The 20,717-nt window shown below is 32.4% G+C and overlaps 1 protein-coding gene across 1 annotated transcript in view; it reads right to left on the reverse strand.

Annotated features, from left to right (window-relative positions):
• The window catches only part of LOC127863862 (biglycan-like), a 49,621-nt gene that overhangs the window by 22,017 nt on the left and 6,887 nt on the right, over positions 1–20,717 (reverse strand). Inside the window, exons 2-3 of the mRNA XM_052403530.1 lie at positions 15,029–15,213; positions 13,521–13,592 (exon numbers count right to left, since the gene is read on the reverse strand). Coding sequence (XP_052259490.1) covers positions 13,521–13,592; positions 15,029–15,195 — 239 coding nt within the window. The 5' untranslated portion in view covers positions 15,196–15,213. The remainder of the gene's footprint in view (positions 1–13,520; positions 13,593–15,028; positions 15,214–20,717) is intronic.

The raw sequence follows: 20,717 nt of genomic DNA on the forward strand, positions 1-20,717 counted from the left end.
GTAAAAACCAACTTAGCCGTTATGCTAATGATTTTATGTTCAGTATGCGTGTACATTTCAATTTTATATAACAACAAGTGTTCACAAATACCTATGTTTAATAAATATTAAAAACATGAGAACCAATGAAAGTATTGCATTTTAATAGACTAGTTTTACCGTGTGTGTACATTCATATAAAATCTTTTGAAAATCACACTTCAGATAATGTCTTTAGGTTTTGCTATTTCTAATCGATTTAAACATCATAACACCACCGTATTTTCTCTTACATTCTAAATTTTCTTACATTTCCTTTTTAAGCCAAAATATTTATGTTTTCATGATTCTAAATTTTCGGACATATGGATTTTCGTGCAGTCAGTTTAACAGCGCTATTTTATCAGATTTTGGCCCTGTTTTTGCTTATCTGATGACCCTTCGGTCATGCATTTTTACAACCGGATTAAAGTAATAAAACAGAATCATGCCTAAGGGCAATCGACCATTACATTTGCGTACTTGGGTAAATTACCTTGTAAACCTCTAATAAGCAATGGTTCCTTCCAACAGCGTTTGAAATGATATCGTATTAAGAAAGCCAAACGTTTATTGTTTTTACTTTTTATATATTATTTCAGTTGATCGCAAAGCTGTAAAGTTGTATTTTTAAAGTAAAGAACGAAGGGAACAACACAATAAAATTATGTACATTGATGTATTATTTCTACTTCAATTAAATAATTGACAAACAAACATAACACACTTGTCTCTAAATATTTTTCGTATTTAAATTTTCCAACACGAAAAACAATATCTTTAAGTGAACGGAAACTTATAATTATTACGGCATAGAGTAAAAGCAGAGTTGTCTGAACCATAAGTAAAATAAAAAATAAAAAATGACACAGCTTATTTTTCCCTCAAGTGTTAATAATAATATGGATAAACAATTAAAAATACACAAAGTCAATTGTGTTTACTCGTTATTGAAATATTGCAATGCCAATTATAAGACATCTGATTAAAAACAAAATGTATGGTGGAATACCTAATCTGGAAATACAAACTAATGATACTATTAATGCAACAACAACAATCACATCTTTTCAAGCGCAATCAGAAAACTGCTACAGCTTTGTATTAACAAACATAAATATGTGTGTGCTTATAGATTTAGATAAACTTCACATCTTTAAGCGTGCTATGAATTGAATATAATTTATAATTAAAAGATTTGCTACTCTGTTGATAACTAGCAACAGCAAAAAGGAAGATACCATTTTTAATCATCTAATTTTATTTATATTTCATTGTTTATTGTTTATGATCACAAGGATTGTTTGGATAACATAGTGTGTCTAGATATACCGGTACCCTTAAACATATTTTTATGAATTTCAATGAAGCGTAGAAATTAAACAGGCTCTAATACAGACACCATTTTTATCGGAATGCGATTATAGTTTCAATAGCAACTCGTAACGCTTTTTGGATTGAATGTGTAATGAATACTTTTAGCGACAAATTGACTTGGTCAAATACTGCATCTTAAACGGATAAATAAAATTGAAACCATTTATTTTCAATATTATCAACATTATTATTAAGTTATTAATACATTAAGCAGCAAACTCTATTTATCAAAAAGAATCCGAATTCACTGCAAAAATGAGCTGAGCGATAGGTTTTACGGTTGTTGAAATTGTTCATGATGAGAATGACGATGACGACGATGATGACGATGACGACGACGAGGAGGAGAACAACGACGATAACAATGACGATGATGATGATGACACTGATGATGATGATCACGACGATGACGACCATAACGACGTTGTTGGTGATAGTGACGATATTGCTGATGCTGTTGCTGATGACGATGCTGCTGCTAATGATGCGGTGGAGGCAGAGGAGCAGGACGAGGACGAGGACGAGGGCGACGACGACGATGACGACGACGAAGACGACGATGATGATGATGATGATGATGATGATGATGATGACGATGATGATGACGATGATGATGATGAAGATGATGATGATGATGATGATGATGATGATATGATGATGATGATGATGATGATGATGATGATGATGATGATGATGATGATGATGATGATGATGATGATGATGATGATGATGATGATGATGATGATGATGATGATGATGATGATGATGATGATGATGATGATGATGATGATGATGATGATGATGATGATGATGATGATGATGATGACGATAATGATGATGATGATGATAATGATGAGATGATGATTATGTTGATGATGATGATGATGATAACGATGATAACGATGATGTTGATGAAAATAACGATACTGTATGTAGTAAATTAACTCATTAATTGTTATTATAATACACAAGCACATGCTAATGGATCTGTATCCGCAAGGCGGTCAAATGAAAATTCACTTGGTATAAATATGAAAAATTGAATCAAAATATCATAATGCGGAGTGTTAAAATGTGTTCAAATCTAGCGAAAGTGTTGCAGTACTTTTCTACCGAAACCAATGCTTAGCCCAGTTATTTTAAAAATAATTTCAAAATACCACGATACACGTCAATTGGCTAACAAATACATTTGTAAGTTTAACCTCACTCAAAAACAGTATTTATTGAAGACAGGGCGTCAACAATGTCCGAGTTTCTTCAACGTAGCTTAAGTACCTAAAGTACCTTTCCGTTTGATTTATCGCAGGATCCTGGGTCCGCACCCACAGTCTTTTAAACTGTATGCATTAGAAAAGATAATAATTGTTGTTCGTAATAATCTTTGACAGCTCATAAAAAAATGTAAATCCTCAATTCGTAGAGTTTCAGTATGATTTCATTTATTTAAAAAATAAAGACGGTTAACATATTTTATACACACATATATTAGTAGCTATACGCCATATAACATAGGACATAATTTATATTAAAAATCAAAGCGCTGAAGTTGTTCGCTGTTGTCGTCCTTGATTAGCTTGTTCGCATTGCATATGCTTATCATCGTGCACAGGCTAATCTTATTTGATGTGCATTAAGCCTCGTTTTCCATGAAAGCAGCCAATATGTGCATATTTTTATGATAAACACTAGACTGGCCAATGGCGTTTACAAGCTGGTATATACATTCACTGCTAGAGCAGAATCATTTGTCGTCTGCTGCAGACAGTCAGTGGTAATCGTTCCTAGCAGAGTGAGTTGTGGTTCTTGCCGTACTTAAGTCTTCTAAGCACCTACTGATTTGCATTTATTACCCATTCTCTTGAAACGCCGACTAATAAAGTGCGATAAACCGCCTTTAAGCACTTGGCACATAAACAAATAAGAACATTCCACACCTAACCGAGAACCGACGTCTTTAATCGCGAAACTATTACCAGAAATTGAATACCGCCAGAAACAACAATAAGCTCACTTCGATTAAACATAAATACACTATATTCATTGCGTCCTAAGCAATCTAACATATTAACCGAAAATACCAGTGAATACAGTTTTAAATGTGACATCGGTCTTACATATCGCCTCAGACATGCGAGAGCGCCACGATGAGTGAAGAGTGTGTATGAGAGTTTGTTTACAGGTCCTACTGGCCTCTTCACGTGATTTGTGTAGCCCGACCTGAATGATGAATGAAATGGATGTAGTAACAGTTATATGAACACGATATATCCGTACCAATATCCATGTGAGCACATACTAATAATAATTAATTTTTTAATCGCCATTAGCTTGAAAATAAACGTAAATAGATACAACAAAAACCAATTCGGAGACTTTAAAATTGTTTAATTACCTCCCCTGCAATAGAAAATATATATGGAGACTCGCATTCTATGGAATATCAAAATCTCAATATATCTTTCTCCGAATTTTTTTTCTGGTAAAAATCATCTTAAATTTAGCTGTATATTCGTATGTAATTAATTAAACAAGAGTTATAAAAAAGCATCGCAAAAATATCGCGTTTTACTTGAATAAGTTACCTCCCTTAAGCCTATCGGAATATCAAAAATACGTATATAAACAAAACGCGTTCCTTGCATAAAGCGCGTGCCCGTGCCACTCGTCCTCCAAATACTTACTAAATATAGTACAACGTATCTACAATCATTGCGACTAACTCAAACCTCAGTAAATAAGTAATCAGGATAAATATACGTTTAGGTAATTAAGATATAAAACATACATATAAAAATGTACATGTTCCCTGTCTGCCGAACCCGATCCATGGACTATAGCCACAAGAGGTTCCTATGTACCTATGTAGCCGGATTGCGCCCTCAGAGCGCCCAACACCGACACAGATCACGCTACTCTCCGGTCAAACACAATACTACATAGGACTGCTGCCTTTGTCACCATATTATCAGAATCATTAACGTGCAAAATGGAAACTTTCAACTGTCCTTTCACTTCATACATAAGCCATTGCCGATCTTCAATGATCGCTTATTTCCGAGAGATGCATTTTATTTTTTTCAAACTTCGAATTTTGATATATGTTTTACTTATTCATTTAGATTACATTATTTTCACTATAAATATTGACTTTGATCCAATTATCATCTGAAAAATACGATTTCGCGATTTCTTCAAAGATCGAGCGAGCCTTTTCACCTGTTTACTTATATATATCTAATTTAAGGGTATACAGATGTGAAGTTGTCGTGGCCGAGTGGGTAAGGCGATGAATAAGAATAAAATCTTTTGGGATTTTCCCGCGCAGGTTCGATTCCTGCCGACATCGCATACTTTTTGCGACGCGTTTTATTTCTTTTCTAACGTAATTTGATTTAATATAGCATATAAGCTATGTTTATTGTTAAATATGTTGAAAATTGTATGCACATCCTTCAATTTTAAAATTAAAACAACGTTATGGCTAAATTGATTAATTTACTGCTGAAAATACGAATGCTGCATGTCGCATTTTTATTTTTATTTCAAAAAGTAAACGGTAAATCTGTCTATTTTTTTGGTATTTTTGCTGTATATAGTGTATCTATAAAAACTTAGTTTAAAATATAACTTAAATGATACAATTTTGAATTTGATGACACTTTGTTTTTAACCGACCCAATTTTTACTTGGCTGAAATCACTTACATTTCATGGCGCTATTCCATAGATTAAAATTTGTAAAAAATAAGTGTCTGTAAAAGAATACTTATTTCATCTTGTTTAAACTTTAATCACCTTTATTGCATCTGTACACACCAACTGCATGCCCATATTTGGAAATTTGAATGAATTATGGAACTTTAATATACCCCAGGGGTGAAAATAAACTGGACAAAAGCCGAGCGTGAGGGTGGTTTTGACAAAATCGGTTTATTTTTTTTAAGCGTGGAAAGCCTACCTACAAATTTGCATGTAGTTTTGTGAAATGATGCTGATTAGGAAAATAATTAATTAAATTATATTTGGATATGTGCCCATTAGAGGTGCGCAAGCTTAAAAAGGTAGAATTACCGAAATTCCCGTTCTTACACGTTGTAGCATGGATCGGGTATTGAACACGATACACGTGTGTATTAGCACCCTACTGTAGTCCCGGCGGGGTTATCAACTGCACCAACACACCGGTAATCAACCAGGGGAATATCATATGAAAAAATAACTATCATGCATGTTTGATTTGTTAAAGTGTGTCACAAAATTTCCCTAACTGCCGATGTCGGCTATAATTTCGGTATAAACATGCACCGAAATTAACATATATATAATGTTAATGCCGATATGTTATTGGACATTTTGTATGTCAAATGTTCATTATTTGTATTTAAATTAAGACGATTGTATTGAACACGATACACGTGTGTATTAGCACCCTACTGTAGTCCCGGCGGGGTTATCAACTGCACCAATACACCGGTAAGCAACCAGGGGAATATCATATGAAAAAAGAACTATCATGCATGTTTGATGTGTTAAAGTGTGTCACAAAATTTCCCTAACTGCCGATGTCGGCTATAATTTCGGTATAAACATGCAAAGAAATTAACATATATATAATGTTATTGCCGGTATGTTATTGGACATTTTGTATGTCAAATGTTCATTATTTGTATTAAAATTAAGACGATGCTTATTTGCCAGAAAGCGTTTATTTCAAATTCAAAACAAGCAATAATCATACATAATACCAAAATATAAAACTAACAAAATGACAACACTCTCGCTTAACGCAACGTTCAGAAGCACGCGCACTTAACAAAATTATTGCAACTAATGCAAGCTGTAATTAATATGTGACTACTTGCTATACAACCAGTATCATGCGAAAATTGATCTTATTTAATTGTGGTTCCCTCTTTGAATTTATGTTGCCTGTCGACTTTTAGAATAATGTGTCAGTAAGAAATGTATTGCTTGCTCTACAACTAGCATCATGCGATAATGGATCATATTTAATTGTAAATCCCTCTTTGAACTTAAGTTGTCAGTCGACTTTTAGAATAATGTGTCAGTAATAAATGTTTTTCTTCAGTTCCACATGTTTTTTTCAAGAAAATTTAGTGAAAGATGCAAATGTGTCTTATTTATTTTGTTCTGTGTCTTCAATGTATCTTATTTATATGTGACTGCGTGCTTATTTTTTTTTTAAGAAATGAAAGATGCAAATGTGTCTTTTAATTGTATCCATGTCTTAAATGTGGCTTATTTATATAAGATAAAATGATATACTGCCAGTGTCATGCAAAAAAGGATCTAATTTCTTAATATCCACATTCACGCTTTGTTCTTTATTAGCACCGTCTTTAATTAGGCTATCTATTTAAAGTACAGATTACTGTGAACTTAATAATTGTGCAACGGTGATGTTGATCCATTATCGTTGTTAATTTAAAATGTAGACAACAAGTTAGCAATTAATGAAATCAGTTATTTTGGAAGTAAATCTAATTTTTTCTGTACAGTAGCCAGGTGGATGTGTATTGAGCGGATAAGATAGGGATCACCACAACAAGTTTCTAATACACAGTATAGACTTCCCCTATTATTGTAATTGTTATTTATCTGATTGGAATAAATAAAGTGTTAAAGATCATTTCATGTGAAAAGCAGGATTTCTGACATAATTTCAATCGTTTTGCTTTTATACAAAATTTCATGGAACAATGAATATATTGGCGCGATGGAACACAATTTATAAATCAAGCTGACAGTATAGTATCCGTTTTTAATTATGTGTAATTTAATTCGTATCTCTAACTTAACTCGTTCAATGACACGTGAACTTCAATCAATTATAAAACATCACGTGCATCATTAATTTTTTTTTAATTATGAAAACATATTATATGTTCTACATGGTTTTGTTTAGATTTTTTTCTCAACCAGAGAGACATTATAAAACATTGTTATATATAAAGCGCTTTACTTTTCTACATTACATAAAGATATATCGATTTTTTTGTTAAGTGTACGTGCTTGACATATTTATAAAAAGGCAGTGTTTATTTTTGTAATAAAATCGAAAATTGACATTTAATTTGATGCAATCCACATTGTTTAGGGGCCAAGCGCAGTATTCCGCTCTCGGCGGCCGATGGTGTATTGCAATATATACAATGAAAAGCTGGGTTTCTGACATAATTTCAATCGTTTTGTTGACGCGGAAGTGCTTTTTGGTGGCCGAAAATACTTTTGTTCCCTTTATTTAAACCTAAATCAGTATTTTTTTACACTTGAAGGTTTGTACAGCGGGGATTTCGGTACCGGCGCGGGTTTATGTGCTTGTTAAGAATTACCGAAATCCCCGCTAAGAGGCAACATATGCTGATTTATGCTTTGATTCAACATTGATAACTAAATTGCAAAAGTGTATAGCTGATTGTAAATAAGGTAGTACGATATCATTTGTTTCATCAGATTTGTTTGGGAAATACTTTCTGGAGACTTATTATTACTATTTCATGTTATATTTACATATACTTTTGTGTAACCAATGTTTTAAATGTACATTTTACCTTTTTTTACATTCGTTTACACATTTTTCACATTAATAAACTATTTAATAATGGAAAAAATATTCTGATAAGAGTGTTTAAATGATTAACACTAATATGATTGTGTACAAATCAACATTAATGCAAAGCCAAAACCCAAACATAATGACATATAGACCCTTTAAGGCGTAATATGGGGGATTGGCGTAAACATGGGTGATTTCGGCTCTGGGCGTACGAATGTAGCAGTACCGAAATCCCCGCTAATTATTTTCCAAAAGAAGTAACCGAATGGGAGATAATACATGTCACTGGTTGCTAATGAAAAAAAACACTATTATAATTTTGTTGACACTTGAAGGTTTGTACAGCAGGATTTCGGTACCGGCGCGCGTTTAAGTTCTAGTGTAGAATTACCGAAATCCCCACTGAGAGGCAACTTAATGCTGTCAAGAGTGCTTAATAATTAAAATTAATATCATTTTTTTGCACCTTTACATTCATGTGAAGTCAAAAACCATTCATACCGATGACCTATTGACCCTTTAAGGCGTAAATATGGGGATTTCGGTACTAGGCGGGCGAATGTAGAATTACCGAAATGCCCTTTTCATCATCGCACATTAGTGTAACATAAATGTTAACACAATATATGTAGGGAAACTCATATGATTCGCGTAATGTGAAAATGATTATTATGCTATAATTCGACCACGAAACTTGACGTGACTTAATACCGGACATTATGGAATGGAGCTACGCTGGCCGTATTTGACATAAGACCCATTTTCGCATATTATCTTATCAATGCTTATATGAATTTGATTGCTATAATCTAATGCGTATTCGACACGGAATTATTGTCAAGGTTTTTCATTTTGTCAATATTTATCATAGCAGGGGACATTGCTGACATCAATATGGATACTGTATCATTTTCTGTCGAGAAATGATATGACTTATTATCAAGATTATTTTATAGTACGGTAGCGTTCTCTACACAAGTGAGATTTATTTGTACTGGTAAATTGCTCTTATACTCACCATTCGGACTCGACGATCGGCTCGAATAAAAATGTTAGTCGCTTAAAAGTACAAATTCATCATATTGAGCACGATTATTATTATTATTATTATTATTATTATTATTATTATTATTATTTTATTATTATTATTATTATTATTATTATTATTATTATTATTATTATTATTATTATTATTATTATTATTATTATTATTATTATATAGCTTTAAGAAACTTATACCTTAAAAAAAATCCCATTGGAAAAAAAATCCCATGGGAAAAAAAATCCCATGGGACAAAAAAATCCCATGGGGAAAAAAAATCCCATGGGATTTTTTTATTTTTTTAAAACACGATTTAACGCGTTGAAATCGCGAGAAATGCTCATCATTTGTTAAAAGGTAGTGTTTCTGAAGGTTACATGACTAAATCTCTAAAAATCAGAAAAAAATCCCATGGGATTTTTTTTTCCCATAAAAAAATGGGATTTTTTTTCTCTCAAATAAAATTGAACGAAAATAAGCACAAAAGCTTTAACAATGCTTAAAATCGATAACTAAGCACAAACGAACGTGTTTTATGTTTTTGAAAATCCCATGGGATTTTTTCTCCCATAAAAAAAGCTGGAGAAAAATCCCATGGGAGAAACCAAAATTCCCATGGGATAATGAAAAATCCCATGGGTTAATACAAAAATCCCATGGGAACCCCAACTTTGCAAATAAAGTTCATAGTGAAGAAAACGCATTTAACAAGCAAAAATAACCAATTATTAATCACAAGTTAGACTTTTATCTTATACTTTATCACAAATAAGCAAACCTTTAAGAAAAAGGGTACTTAAGTTTGCGAAATTTCGGTTTCGCAAAGTTTTTCCGGTGGCCGTTTGTAGTGTAATGCGGATATAAATGACAAACTAAATATAGATTTCAATGCAAAGTGCGCATCTGCACAAACGGGTGCCTGAAGATAGTCGACAATTTATGAACGAAGTTAAGAACCTTTGAACAAAATCAACATTCTATCTGATTCTCCGAGTTCAATGCTGGGAAGCCCCTAACCATTTCAATAATTTGTTGTTCGGGGATAAATGCACATATACAATTAAAATTAGCCAAACCAAGTGACTCTATGGGGGAAATTACAGAGAATGAAGCAAGTGTTCTCAACTGCAAGACAAAGAAATAGTATGAACTGCTATTTTGTCAGTGAATTGTTTGCAGTTTTGACAAAGAACATTGAATTTTTTGGAGAATAATCTACATAAAACTAGTACCGAAGAGAAGTAAAAATCCCTGTATATTTTATATATGTACCGCAAGTGGCATGGCATCCGCATTTAGAAACCGACATCGCTTGATTGAGGATTCGTTAGTTAAACTCGCTCACAATTCATACTTATTATAGACATTTATGGAATTATTTATAAGCTTTGTCAAAAGATTCATACAAATAACTTCTGCATGATGTAAGTAATTCGCTTAGACATGTGTAAAGGCATATTTTCTAAGCATTCTGTATATGTCGGGAATGCCAGTTACCTTGTGTGGTACGGACATATATGTCACCAGACGTTGATTAAATATGATTATTATACGTTTGGTCGTATCTTACACGCATAGTTGACCAAAAACTAGTAGCTTTCTTCTGTCAATAATATATTTTATTGGAAGGATGCCAATATAGGATGGCGCTATACCTGAGCGTGTACATTGAGAAAAAGCTTGCATGTGCTTAATGCACTGCCTGTGAGCTCTTTCAATGGATACAGTTATATATATATATATATATATATATATATATATATATATATATATATATATATATATATATATATATATATATATATATATATATATATATAATATAAAAATTATTACGTTTTCTTATCAAAATTAAATCAATTCAATCGTGTTTTATATGATACATTGATAGTTTTATGCCTGTAATGGAACATGTAATTTATTTTCTGAAATTCTATGTATTTCGAAAGTATCTCGGTGTTTAATAATAATAATCAATAGAATGTCTAGACGCCACCCATAAGTAAAATAACAACAAACCTTTGCGATATTGATAATTTTCTTGGTTTTCTTATTTGCGTTTCAGAATAGAATCTGATCATTCCATCAATAAAAATGTCTTCACAGATCACGAATGATAGCATTTCTTAATAATCTTTGAGAAATTTTTAGAGAAATTCACATTCAGAAGTAAGAAATACATTCACAACAAAATTAACAAGCAGGCATCATATTCAAGGCATACACGTGCCAGTTACCAACCCGTTGTCATGTTAATACACGCTAACGTTGAATGTTTTATATACTAAAGGCTTATACCTTGTATACACTATTTCATGTTAACAAACACATGAATTATAAAGGTTAAGATATAACTATAAAAAAAACACTCCCATTATATTGTATTACAATATAAATTGACGTTTCGCCTTAAACTGTCCCCATTCCAAAAACAATCATAAATTATCATGAATACAAGTTTATGATCCTGTATACAGACTTGATACTCCAGCAGCTGGAGCAGTATTGCATTTTTATTACATCCAATGTCGTGGTCCTTTATTTAAGGGAAGTGTCCAATTGCCAAAATAGTACGACTCAGCACAATATGAAACAACATACACCGCCTTGTAACGGTCAATGCAAGGCACTGGGCGTTCAAAGCGGTTTAAGAGCGCTCAACCTCACACTTTGCCCAGCAATATTCATGATACATATACGTGTAAATATAATTTAACCTCTTAGCTTTGCAATTCAAATTAAACAATAATAAAAGGGAATTAAAATTCATTCCATTTAATTACGAGTTAATTACGCAATGGTAGGCTGAAGACCAGAGCAACAAAGTTACAACTTTTGAGGAACGCAATTAGGAACACATTGTCAACAACATCTCTTTTTTACAAAAAGATTAAAGAGCATAGCATCATATAGATAATATATCAGATCATCATCGTGCAAATACAGTGAAAATGAACCTAACAGTATATTGCAAAACTGCTAATAGTTTATTCAGATTAACCTTTACACTAAAACAAATTACCTTCATTAAAAAGAAGCGCCATTTAGTTTAAATATTGTTTGATGTTAAGTTATACATAATCAACGGTAAACACAATCAGACAAAATGTGTTTTACATCATTAAACAAATTAGAATGACATACTATACGTATTTAATGATTTTGATTCAATCGTATTACATAAACTGAATGTATTTTCACCAGGAAGCTTCAAAAATCACTATTTTTAAATGCATGGACGAAATGTTCTTACTGTGTTAAATAAAATATTGCAGGAGTGTATTAAATTGATACCAACTAGTTATTGATATATTTTTATTTCACACTGTAACACAGTTTGGTTGTTATTTCTCATAAGCCAACTGATTTAAGAGGTTAAACAATGCATTGTAATACTTATTTAAATACAGATATATCTTAAACAATGAATTGAGTTATTATGTCACACATACACTCCATTCCACTGTTGTAATCACTAAACATGTTCCCAAATATTCAGGTGCGAGTGTGATATGAGTAGATACTTTGCAGGGCTCTAGCGGGCATACGTTTAAGTTAGTTGCGGCGCAAGTGTTAAATAAAAAAACATACTTAAAGGCTTAAAATCTCCGAAAATGTGAACAAATTATTCAAACTATCAAGGTTCACAGGTTCACTTGCTCATAATTAGTTTCACGACTCTTAAGTATAGGATTGTTAACTGTTTTAAAAGGCGGGTTACTTTACAATCCTGTGTATTCCCCATGTGTAAGGGGAAAACTAATATCTTGAAATATGTTATTTCAATAGTTATAAAAATGTATTTAAAAGACAACTATTGAGCAATAATATGTATAATATGTATACAACTAAATCAAGTCAATTGCTGCATGCATGCAATAAAATAAAACTTTTTCTCATTAGAATGTGTTTACCCATTACAAAAATACATTTTAACAATATATTTCAAACGAAAATTGACCAATGTTTAACAATACTGATTAAATAAACCAACTAATAACTAGAAAATAAAAAGAATTTTTAAATCAAGTAAACATATATCGAAATTTGTTCCATGCATTCAGTTGTTAAATATACCATAGAACAATAATACAATCACAATGAACAAAGAAATCCGATGATGAAGGGTAACACTCTAATGGCTAATCGAAAGGCTATTTGTTTACCTACAACGTCCATAATGAAACAATACAGATATTTTAACGCGATGATAATCAGTTATTTATCACAAAAAGCATCTATCCAATAATTGTTTCGTATATAGGCATATTTAAATGATAAAGAATACTTAATTTTGCAAATTTCGGTTTAGCAAAGTTTTTCCGGTGACCGGTTTTAAAATGAAATTGTATTTAAAATAATTAAATAACACCTAAATATTTCTTTAAATACTGTATTTTTTATTTGAGAACGATCTGAAGTGATGCATCAATCTGAAGCAATTAGGAAATTATAATTTCACATACATTATATGTACTGCGTTTGAATTCTGAAAACAACTTACAGTGTTTTTAGGTTTGTCAGTCTTTGTAATGCATCCGCAGGAAGGGATGCGATAGAGTTGTTGTATAAATCCCTGGAATAAAAACAAAGTTAACTGAAGTGATCAAATAATAATATTCTAATGCGAAACAAATAATCCTATATTTCAAATAAGCTAAGAAATGGTTAATGCGCATCTGCTTATGCCTCTAAGCAGGAAAGACTATATTCAAATTACACGTTCCAACATCAAACAACACACTTAAACAAATGACACACATAAGACAACGGCACACATCAGAGACAGTTCTTCCGTACAAAACACCCCGATAAATCATCATCATCATTATCATCATCATCATCATCATCTGAGCAATATACGAAGCACCATCCCATCAAATTTGGCGAGGACATGGTTTGTTCGCATACAATTCACATTTAACTAAGCACCAATTTATTAAATTAACTATAAATATTAGTACTGTATCAACGACAACACAATTGCGTTAAACGCTACAACAACTAAATAGCTGCCTTTATACTACTACGCGCTTACAGTCCATATTCAAACCGTTTACAATAAATTCAGATTTAACCTTAAGTTTTTTCTTATTATATTTATTGAAAAGAAGCGCTATTAAGTTTGAATAGTATTTGCTGTTAATTAATTAAATTATTAACGGCAAAAGTAATGATACAAATAGTGATTTAAACTAATAAAACATATAAGCGAATATAATTAGTTATTGATCACAAAAAGCATATCTGATGATGATGATGATGATGGTGATGCTGATGATGATGATGATGCTGATGATGATGATGATGATGATGGTGATGATGATGATGATGATGATGATGAAGAGTAGGAGAATGAGAAAGAGGATAAGGATGATGTTGTTGTTGTTGATGATGATGATGATGATGATGATGATGATGATGATGATGATGATGATGCTGATGATGATGATGATGATGATGATGATGGTGATGATGATGATGATGATGATGATGATGAAGAGTAGGAGAATGAGAAAGAGGATAAGAATGATGTTGTTGTTGTTGATGATGATGATGATGACGATGATGATGATGATGATGATGATGATAATGATGATGATGATGATGATGATGATGAAGATGATGGTGATGATGATGATGATGATGATGATGATGATGATGATGATGATGATGATGATGATGATGATGATGATGATGATGGTGATGGTGATGATGATGATGATGATGATGATGAAGAGTAGGAGAATGAGAAAGAGAATGAGAAAGAGGATAAGGATGATGATGATGATGATGATGATGATGATGATGATGATGATGATGATGATGATGATGATGATGATGATGATGATGATGATGATGATGATGATGATATAATGATGATGATGATGACAGACAGACAGACAGACAGAAAAAACAGCTAGACGGATAGACAGATATTCAGTCAGACAGACAGACAAACAGAAAGACTTATGACACACACAACAGCTGATACATTGTTCCGGTACTTACAAGTAAGTGGTAGCGTCCGGTAGGGAAAGGGGTATGGTCAACAGCTGTTGTCCTTTGCATCTTACGACAGTTCCGTCGCAATGGCACGTCGCTGGACACTGGCCCCTCGAGATACCCGTGCACAGCGCAAGAATCACCGCCAACACGACCGCTTTGCACGTGGACATTGTAGTATGTGGTGTTTTCTATAAAAAAAAATGAGCACCCGATTGTATAAACAATTACACCAGCACCCGATTTTATAAACGCTGGTTAAAGTTACCGCTCGTTATCATTCAAACCTTGGTAAGTTTGCGGTTATTTAGGTATAGTAACCTTTAAGGTAACTCGGTTGTATAAACACAACATACCGCAAAGTAACCTAACCGCGCATATTGGAATTTAACCACCGGTAGCTTTAACCAAAACATTCCCACAATACATTTTCTAATGACGTAATTTTCGCGCGAAGTGTCACGCTTATAAACAGCGACATGTATTTTTTTATCAAATTCATTTACAAATGAATTCACAATAAAATAAAGTATAAATTTTAACTATGAGTTCATCAAAATGACCAGGGACAAATTGATAATGATGTCGGGATTTGCATCATTTAGCGTAATCCCTGGTGCTTCCAAACTGCAAGAGAGTGCTAACAAAGCGTCTATTCTTCTAGTTATTCTTGATGTAACATAACAATTATACATGGTCGTCGTAACATGCTAGACTATTTCTCTAATTTGGCCTATGTTTACAATAAACTTACTTACTTTCTTGTACAATAAGGGAATTCACCATAGACAAATAAAACATTGTTCAAGTTTAAATATATCATTGTATGCAGAAATCTGCAAATGCAACCGAATTCACCAACGGCTATTATTTGTATCGTGTTCTGAGAAAACTGGGCATAATGCATGTGCGAAAAGTGTCGTCCGAGATTAGCTTGTAAAGTTCGCACAGGCTAATCAGGGACGACACTTTCCGCAAAAAATTGATTTTTGCTTAGAAGGGACTTCATTTTAACAAAAAATGTCATACAAGCGGAAAGTGTCGTCCCTGATTAGCCTGTGCGAACTGCACAGGCTAATATGGGACGATACTTTAAGCACATGCATTATGCCCATTTTTCTCAGAACACGACACATTTGATAAACTGCTCCGGTTCATTTTGACAGCAGTAATGTACATAGAGTACATGACGTAGCGTGCGACAAAGAAGAAAGTTTATTGAGTTCTCATTTGAATAAAATGATATGATGGCATAAGGGTCTTTATTTAACTATGCTTAAATAATTATCAAAGACCCTAAATGCAAACTCGTCAATTATTGAATTAAATGAATTATTTATGGATTTTAAAGGATTATTAAAGGAAAGATACTAGTTCGAACGTGTTTTGTTTTTTGGGTGTACTTTTGTTGTTCCCTGTTCTCGGAGACACGATTTTAACATGGGCGCCATTGATGAATCGGGTCACACACGGCATACCCATAACAGATATAGATGCTGTATTAACAATAATACGTGTTCGGGTAAAAATTAAAATATGCACGAAGAAGTTAAAAGCAGACGGCAATCGTTATATGTTAATATGGTTTTAAAGTTGTACTCAATTTGAACAAAACACAAATTGTTTCTCATTTTGTAAAAAACATTCAAAATAAGTATTCACATATACATATTTTGTTAAAATAGTACATTGTGTTTTGTTAATTCAGAATGATGCAGTTATTGATAACCATGCATTAATTATGCTTAGGTTCAAACACTTTTAACAATGTTAAATATTATATTGTTAATTGCTTACTTCGATTTGACGTATTATTTTATATCATATGGTAAAACTTTCAATTTCAAGTGAAGATAGCTTTGTGTCTTATCATGAAGAAAAGTATTTGTAAGCTTAATTATTGAACCCAATAGTACTCGATGAGACTTTACAGCCGATTTAAGTGCTTACTTTTGCATCATATATTGCCAAGGTCAAGGTAATTGGGAAGTTCGTATCGTTCTCCGATGTCGCTTAACAATTATATCAAGGATTGAAACCAGTTTCCTTCATATCAACCAATGATAAACGGTTTTGTATCCTTGGCGTCACTTAACTCAATTCATGATTTGACCGAGTCAAGAAAAAGCACTTAGAGCTCGTTACTTCACCAGCACAGACTCGGCTCGACTGGTTGGTAATGAACCGTTCTATCTCATCGTTAAACCATATATCGATGAAAAATTAACCGATAACAGCCAATATGTTGTACAGATTCGTTTTCATTTCAAACAATACATATATATTTTAATATCTCTGTGTGTTGTTGGACACGATGACCGCCAGTTTCGGAAATGTGACCAGTCCTTATAATATGTTATCGAAAATGTCCGAGGACCGACGTATCGTGCATGGGTTGCTGTTCAAAATTTAAAAAAATCGTTATGCATAAGAGTCACGAACATACATTGTTTATAATATTTTGTTAATGTTTTCGTTACATTTGCAGCAATCCAGTGGTCATCGTCAAAACAGGTATTTGTTTAGATAAATGAAGCCAAAGTAAACTGCTCCTACCTTGCCTTTTAATAATACATCAGCGGCTTGAATGTGACTTGAATAAAATACATTATTTGATTATAAAATGTCTTTGTCTGTAATTATTGGCTGTACTCTGAATCTGGTTCGTTGCATTTAAAAGACATTTGGTGTTATTTTAATATATTCATTTCTGAATATAAGTAGTTTACCTTGATAAATATTTCTAACAATGCCCTACTAGTGTAAGATATAATGATACACGAGTGGCATGGGTGTTTAAACATTAAATTGCCGATTCCGAGTTTTCATGTTGCCTTAATAGCGGATACATTGGTTATACTAAGGGTCACGTTTAATTTAATCGGGAAGCTCTTTTGATGCAGTGTCATGTCTAGTATCTCCCATACTGACGTTTGGTACCCCGTTTTGGGCATTAGTTTAGTTCGACAATTGTGCTTAGGTTGAGTTAAATTACATAACAATTTGTATTCTTATAGCATCGAAAGTTGCATTCAATTACCAATATAAGTTTTTTTGAAAAATTGTGACAAAATATTTGCGAGCCCTACTACACTATGTTTACGCATTGCGTTTTGCAAATTGGAAATTAGCCGACACACGCCATGTGTTTTTACCTACAAAGGCATTTTTAATCTGTTATATATCGTTTCCCGGAAGAAAATACAAATATTTAACAAATGTGTCTAAACTTTTGCCCTTTAACTCGACAAATCGTTCGAGTTTTGCATGTTAAATATCGAGATTGCTAGTAAATCGCTTGCGATCATCTAACGTTTCCTGAAAATTTGGCTGTAGCGATAGAAAGCTACTATTCATCAAACTAAGTAGTACGGTTTAATCATCTATACGTCATAGTCATGCTGTATAGTCAATTATAGGCTAGTTTGCAGTACTTATGGGCATTTCAAGCAAGCGCAAATAACAAACAGTTGAGCCGATACATGTGCCTCTATCTAAAAACACATGTTTTTTAATAGCACGCGCTTTAATTCTATGCAGCCAAATGCATATTCTTCTTAGGTCTGATCAATTTCTATCACAATTAATGTAAACATCACGAAAGAAATAACTAAAATATATGGGCACACAATTTAATGGGAACTGTTCAGGTTTAGGTAAATTGTGAAAATTTAAAAACAAGATTCACATTTGCACATGTTTGGTGTAGTTATTTATTTGCGATTATACAATTATAATAACGAATTATGAAATTCTAAAATACTAATTACTTGCATCATTTGATGATTTAAAAACCTGAAAATTATATAGCTTTACAAACGCAAAAAGATTGAATGATTCGGGTTGTTTATGTGTTATCATTATATGTTGGCACCAAGCGTGAACTGCTAAGAAACAGTATACAATACATTTACAACTACAATAGCAAATAGCCGATTGGTTTTAGCGAAATACTTTTACTCCAAAGGTTTTTGGATGGTGGACAGGCGTTAATATATTGTATTCTGGATTTATTCTTGACAACTTTATTTCCGATATTTACATTATAAATTTAAAGCATTTCAAAACATTCTTAAATCTGTGAAAAAGTGTTAAGATGTCATTCAGCTATGATATATAACTGCAATTGTAAGTGACGAAATAAAACATAACTATGACTTGAAACTAATCGTTCACTGCCGGTGATAAAGTTTGGTATTAGAACCTACACAGAAAGATTGGTCTCAATAGAAAGTTGGTTCAACAGTGGATTTGGCAATATTTGGTCATGTTAAATGTAAGTGATGTTTTAAATCAATATCGGATTAACCACAGACACATCCTAAAAGTGTTCACAATGACAAGTTAAATATGTATTTATATTGGAAACATTATTGTTGCTGTAGACAATATTAACACATCATTGTATGTCATACACAAACATGTCTGCATTGTTGCATAATCATTTGTTCTTTATAATCCATGATAAATTGAATTGATCAATTAACATTTTTTTGATAACCACTTTCTCGTAAAATTGTTAAAACCAATTGAATTAATACACTAGTTGACAGTGTGATGACATTGTAGTGAAGTCTCCTATTTTCCTTTAAAAATGAAATGTTTATTTAATTTAGTGTTTGTCTAATATATAACATATTTGATATGTCAGATATTACAATCACTGAATAGTTAAAATGTTGTAATTTCAATAACAATTGGCCTTTTTTTAATTGGATGCATTATGTTTTCTTTAATCGGATATTGTAATCAATTAAAGTCACACACACATATATAATATCCCACCTTACACTTTTTCATTCACTTAATGATTGATGCAAAGAACCCGAAATGTTTATTGATGAACATGAATATTGTTGTTCAAGTTTCATTTAAAGCGAAGTTGGTCACGTTGTTGACAGTTATTGACTACACGAAACTGAATATAGCCGTTTTACTGGATACATAAGAAAACGGAAACAATGTTTAAATGTTTCATTAAGTTGGTTGTTAATTACAGATAAAGATCATTTAAGAAAGAAACTGTGTGTAGCATTTGTATACATCGATAGAGGCCTTCATAATTAAAGCACCTTTGAATGTTAAGTGAAAGATATCCATGTTTTATATCCTCACCTGTAGTTTTATCTGTATTTTTGGACATACACAAACAAAAACGCCGTATATAAATTGGCTATATTTTGCCAAATAACTGATTAGCTGTAGCTCCTAGTAATAATCTATATATAAGTAAACGGCTTCTCATCGGCTGGCCTACATGCTTGGTTGCTAAGGTATGTTACGCGTGAGATTTTTCTATTAATACTAGTTAGATAGATAACTTTTACATTAGTATTCAAATAGTATTACTTTTTTCACATAGAATTGACAAAAAACAAATGTATTACACTCTTAAACAAGCACACAATTATAAGGGAATCAGTTCAAAGTAGTCGAAAGTTCAGAATGTATCTGTTTTCAATAAATGCTCTTTCCAATACAAACAACATAAATTCATGATCGATTCTTAAAAAGATTCAGTTTATATCTGACCGTCAACATTGCCCATTGCAACACAATATATATTATTTACAATTATAACGTGTACACTTTTAAATACCTGCTATAGTAATTGATACTATTAAAACGTTTTTGAAAAACAAAGCACGACTCAATAACCACTGTATAATCAAATAACAGTAAAAACAAATAACAA

The sequence above is a fragment of the Dreissena polymorpha genome, unplaced genomic scaffold (assembly GCF_020536995.1).
Source record: "Dreissena polymorpha isolate Duluth1 unplaced genomic scaffold, UMN_Dpol_1.0 chrUn050, whole genome shotgun sequence".
Taxonomy (NCBI): Eukaryota; Metazoa; Mollusca; class Bivalvia; order Myida; family Dreissenidae; genus Dreissena; species Dreissena polymorpha.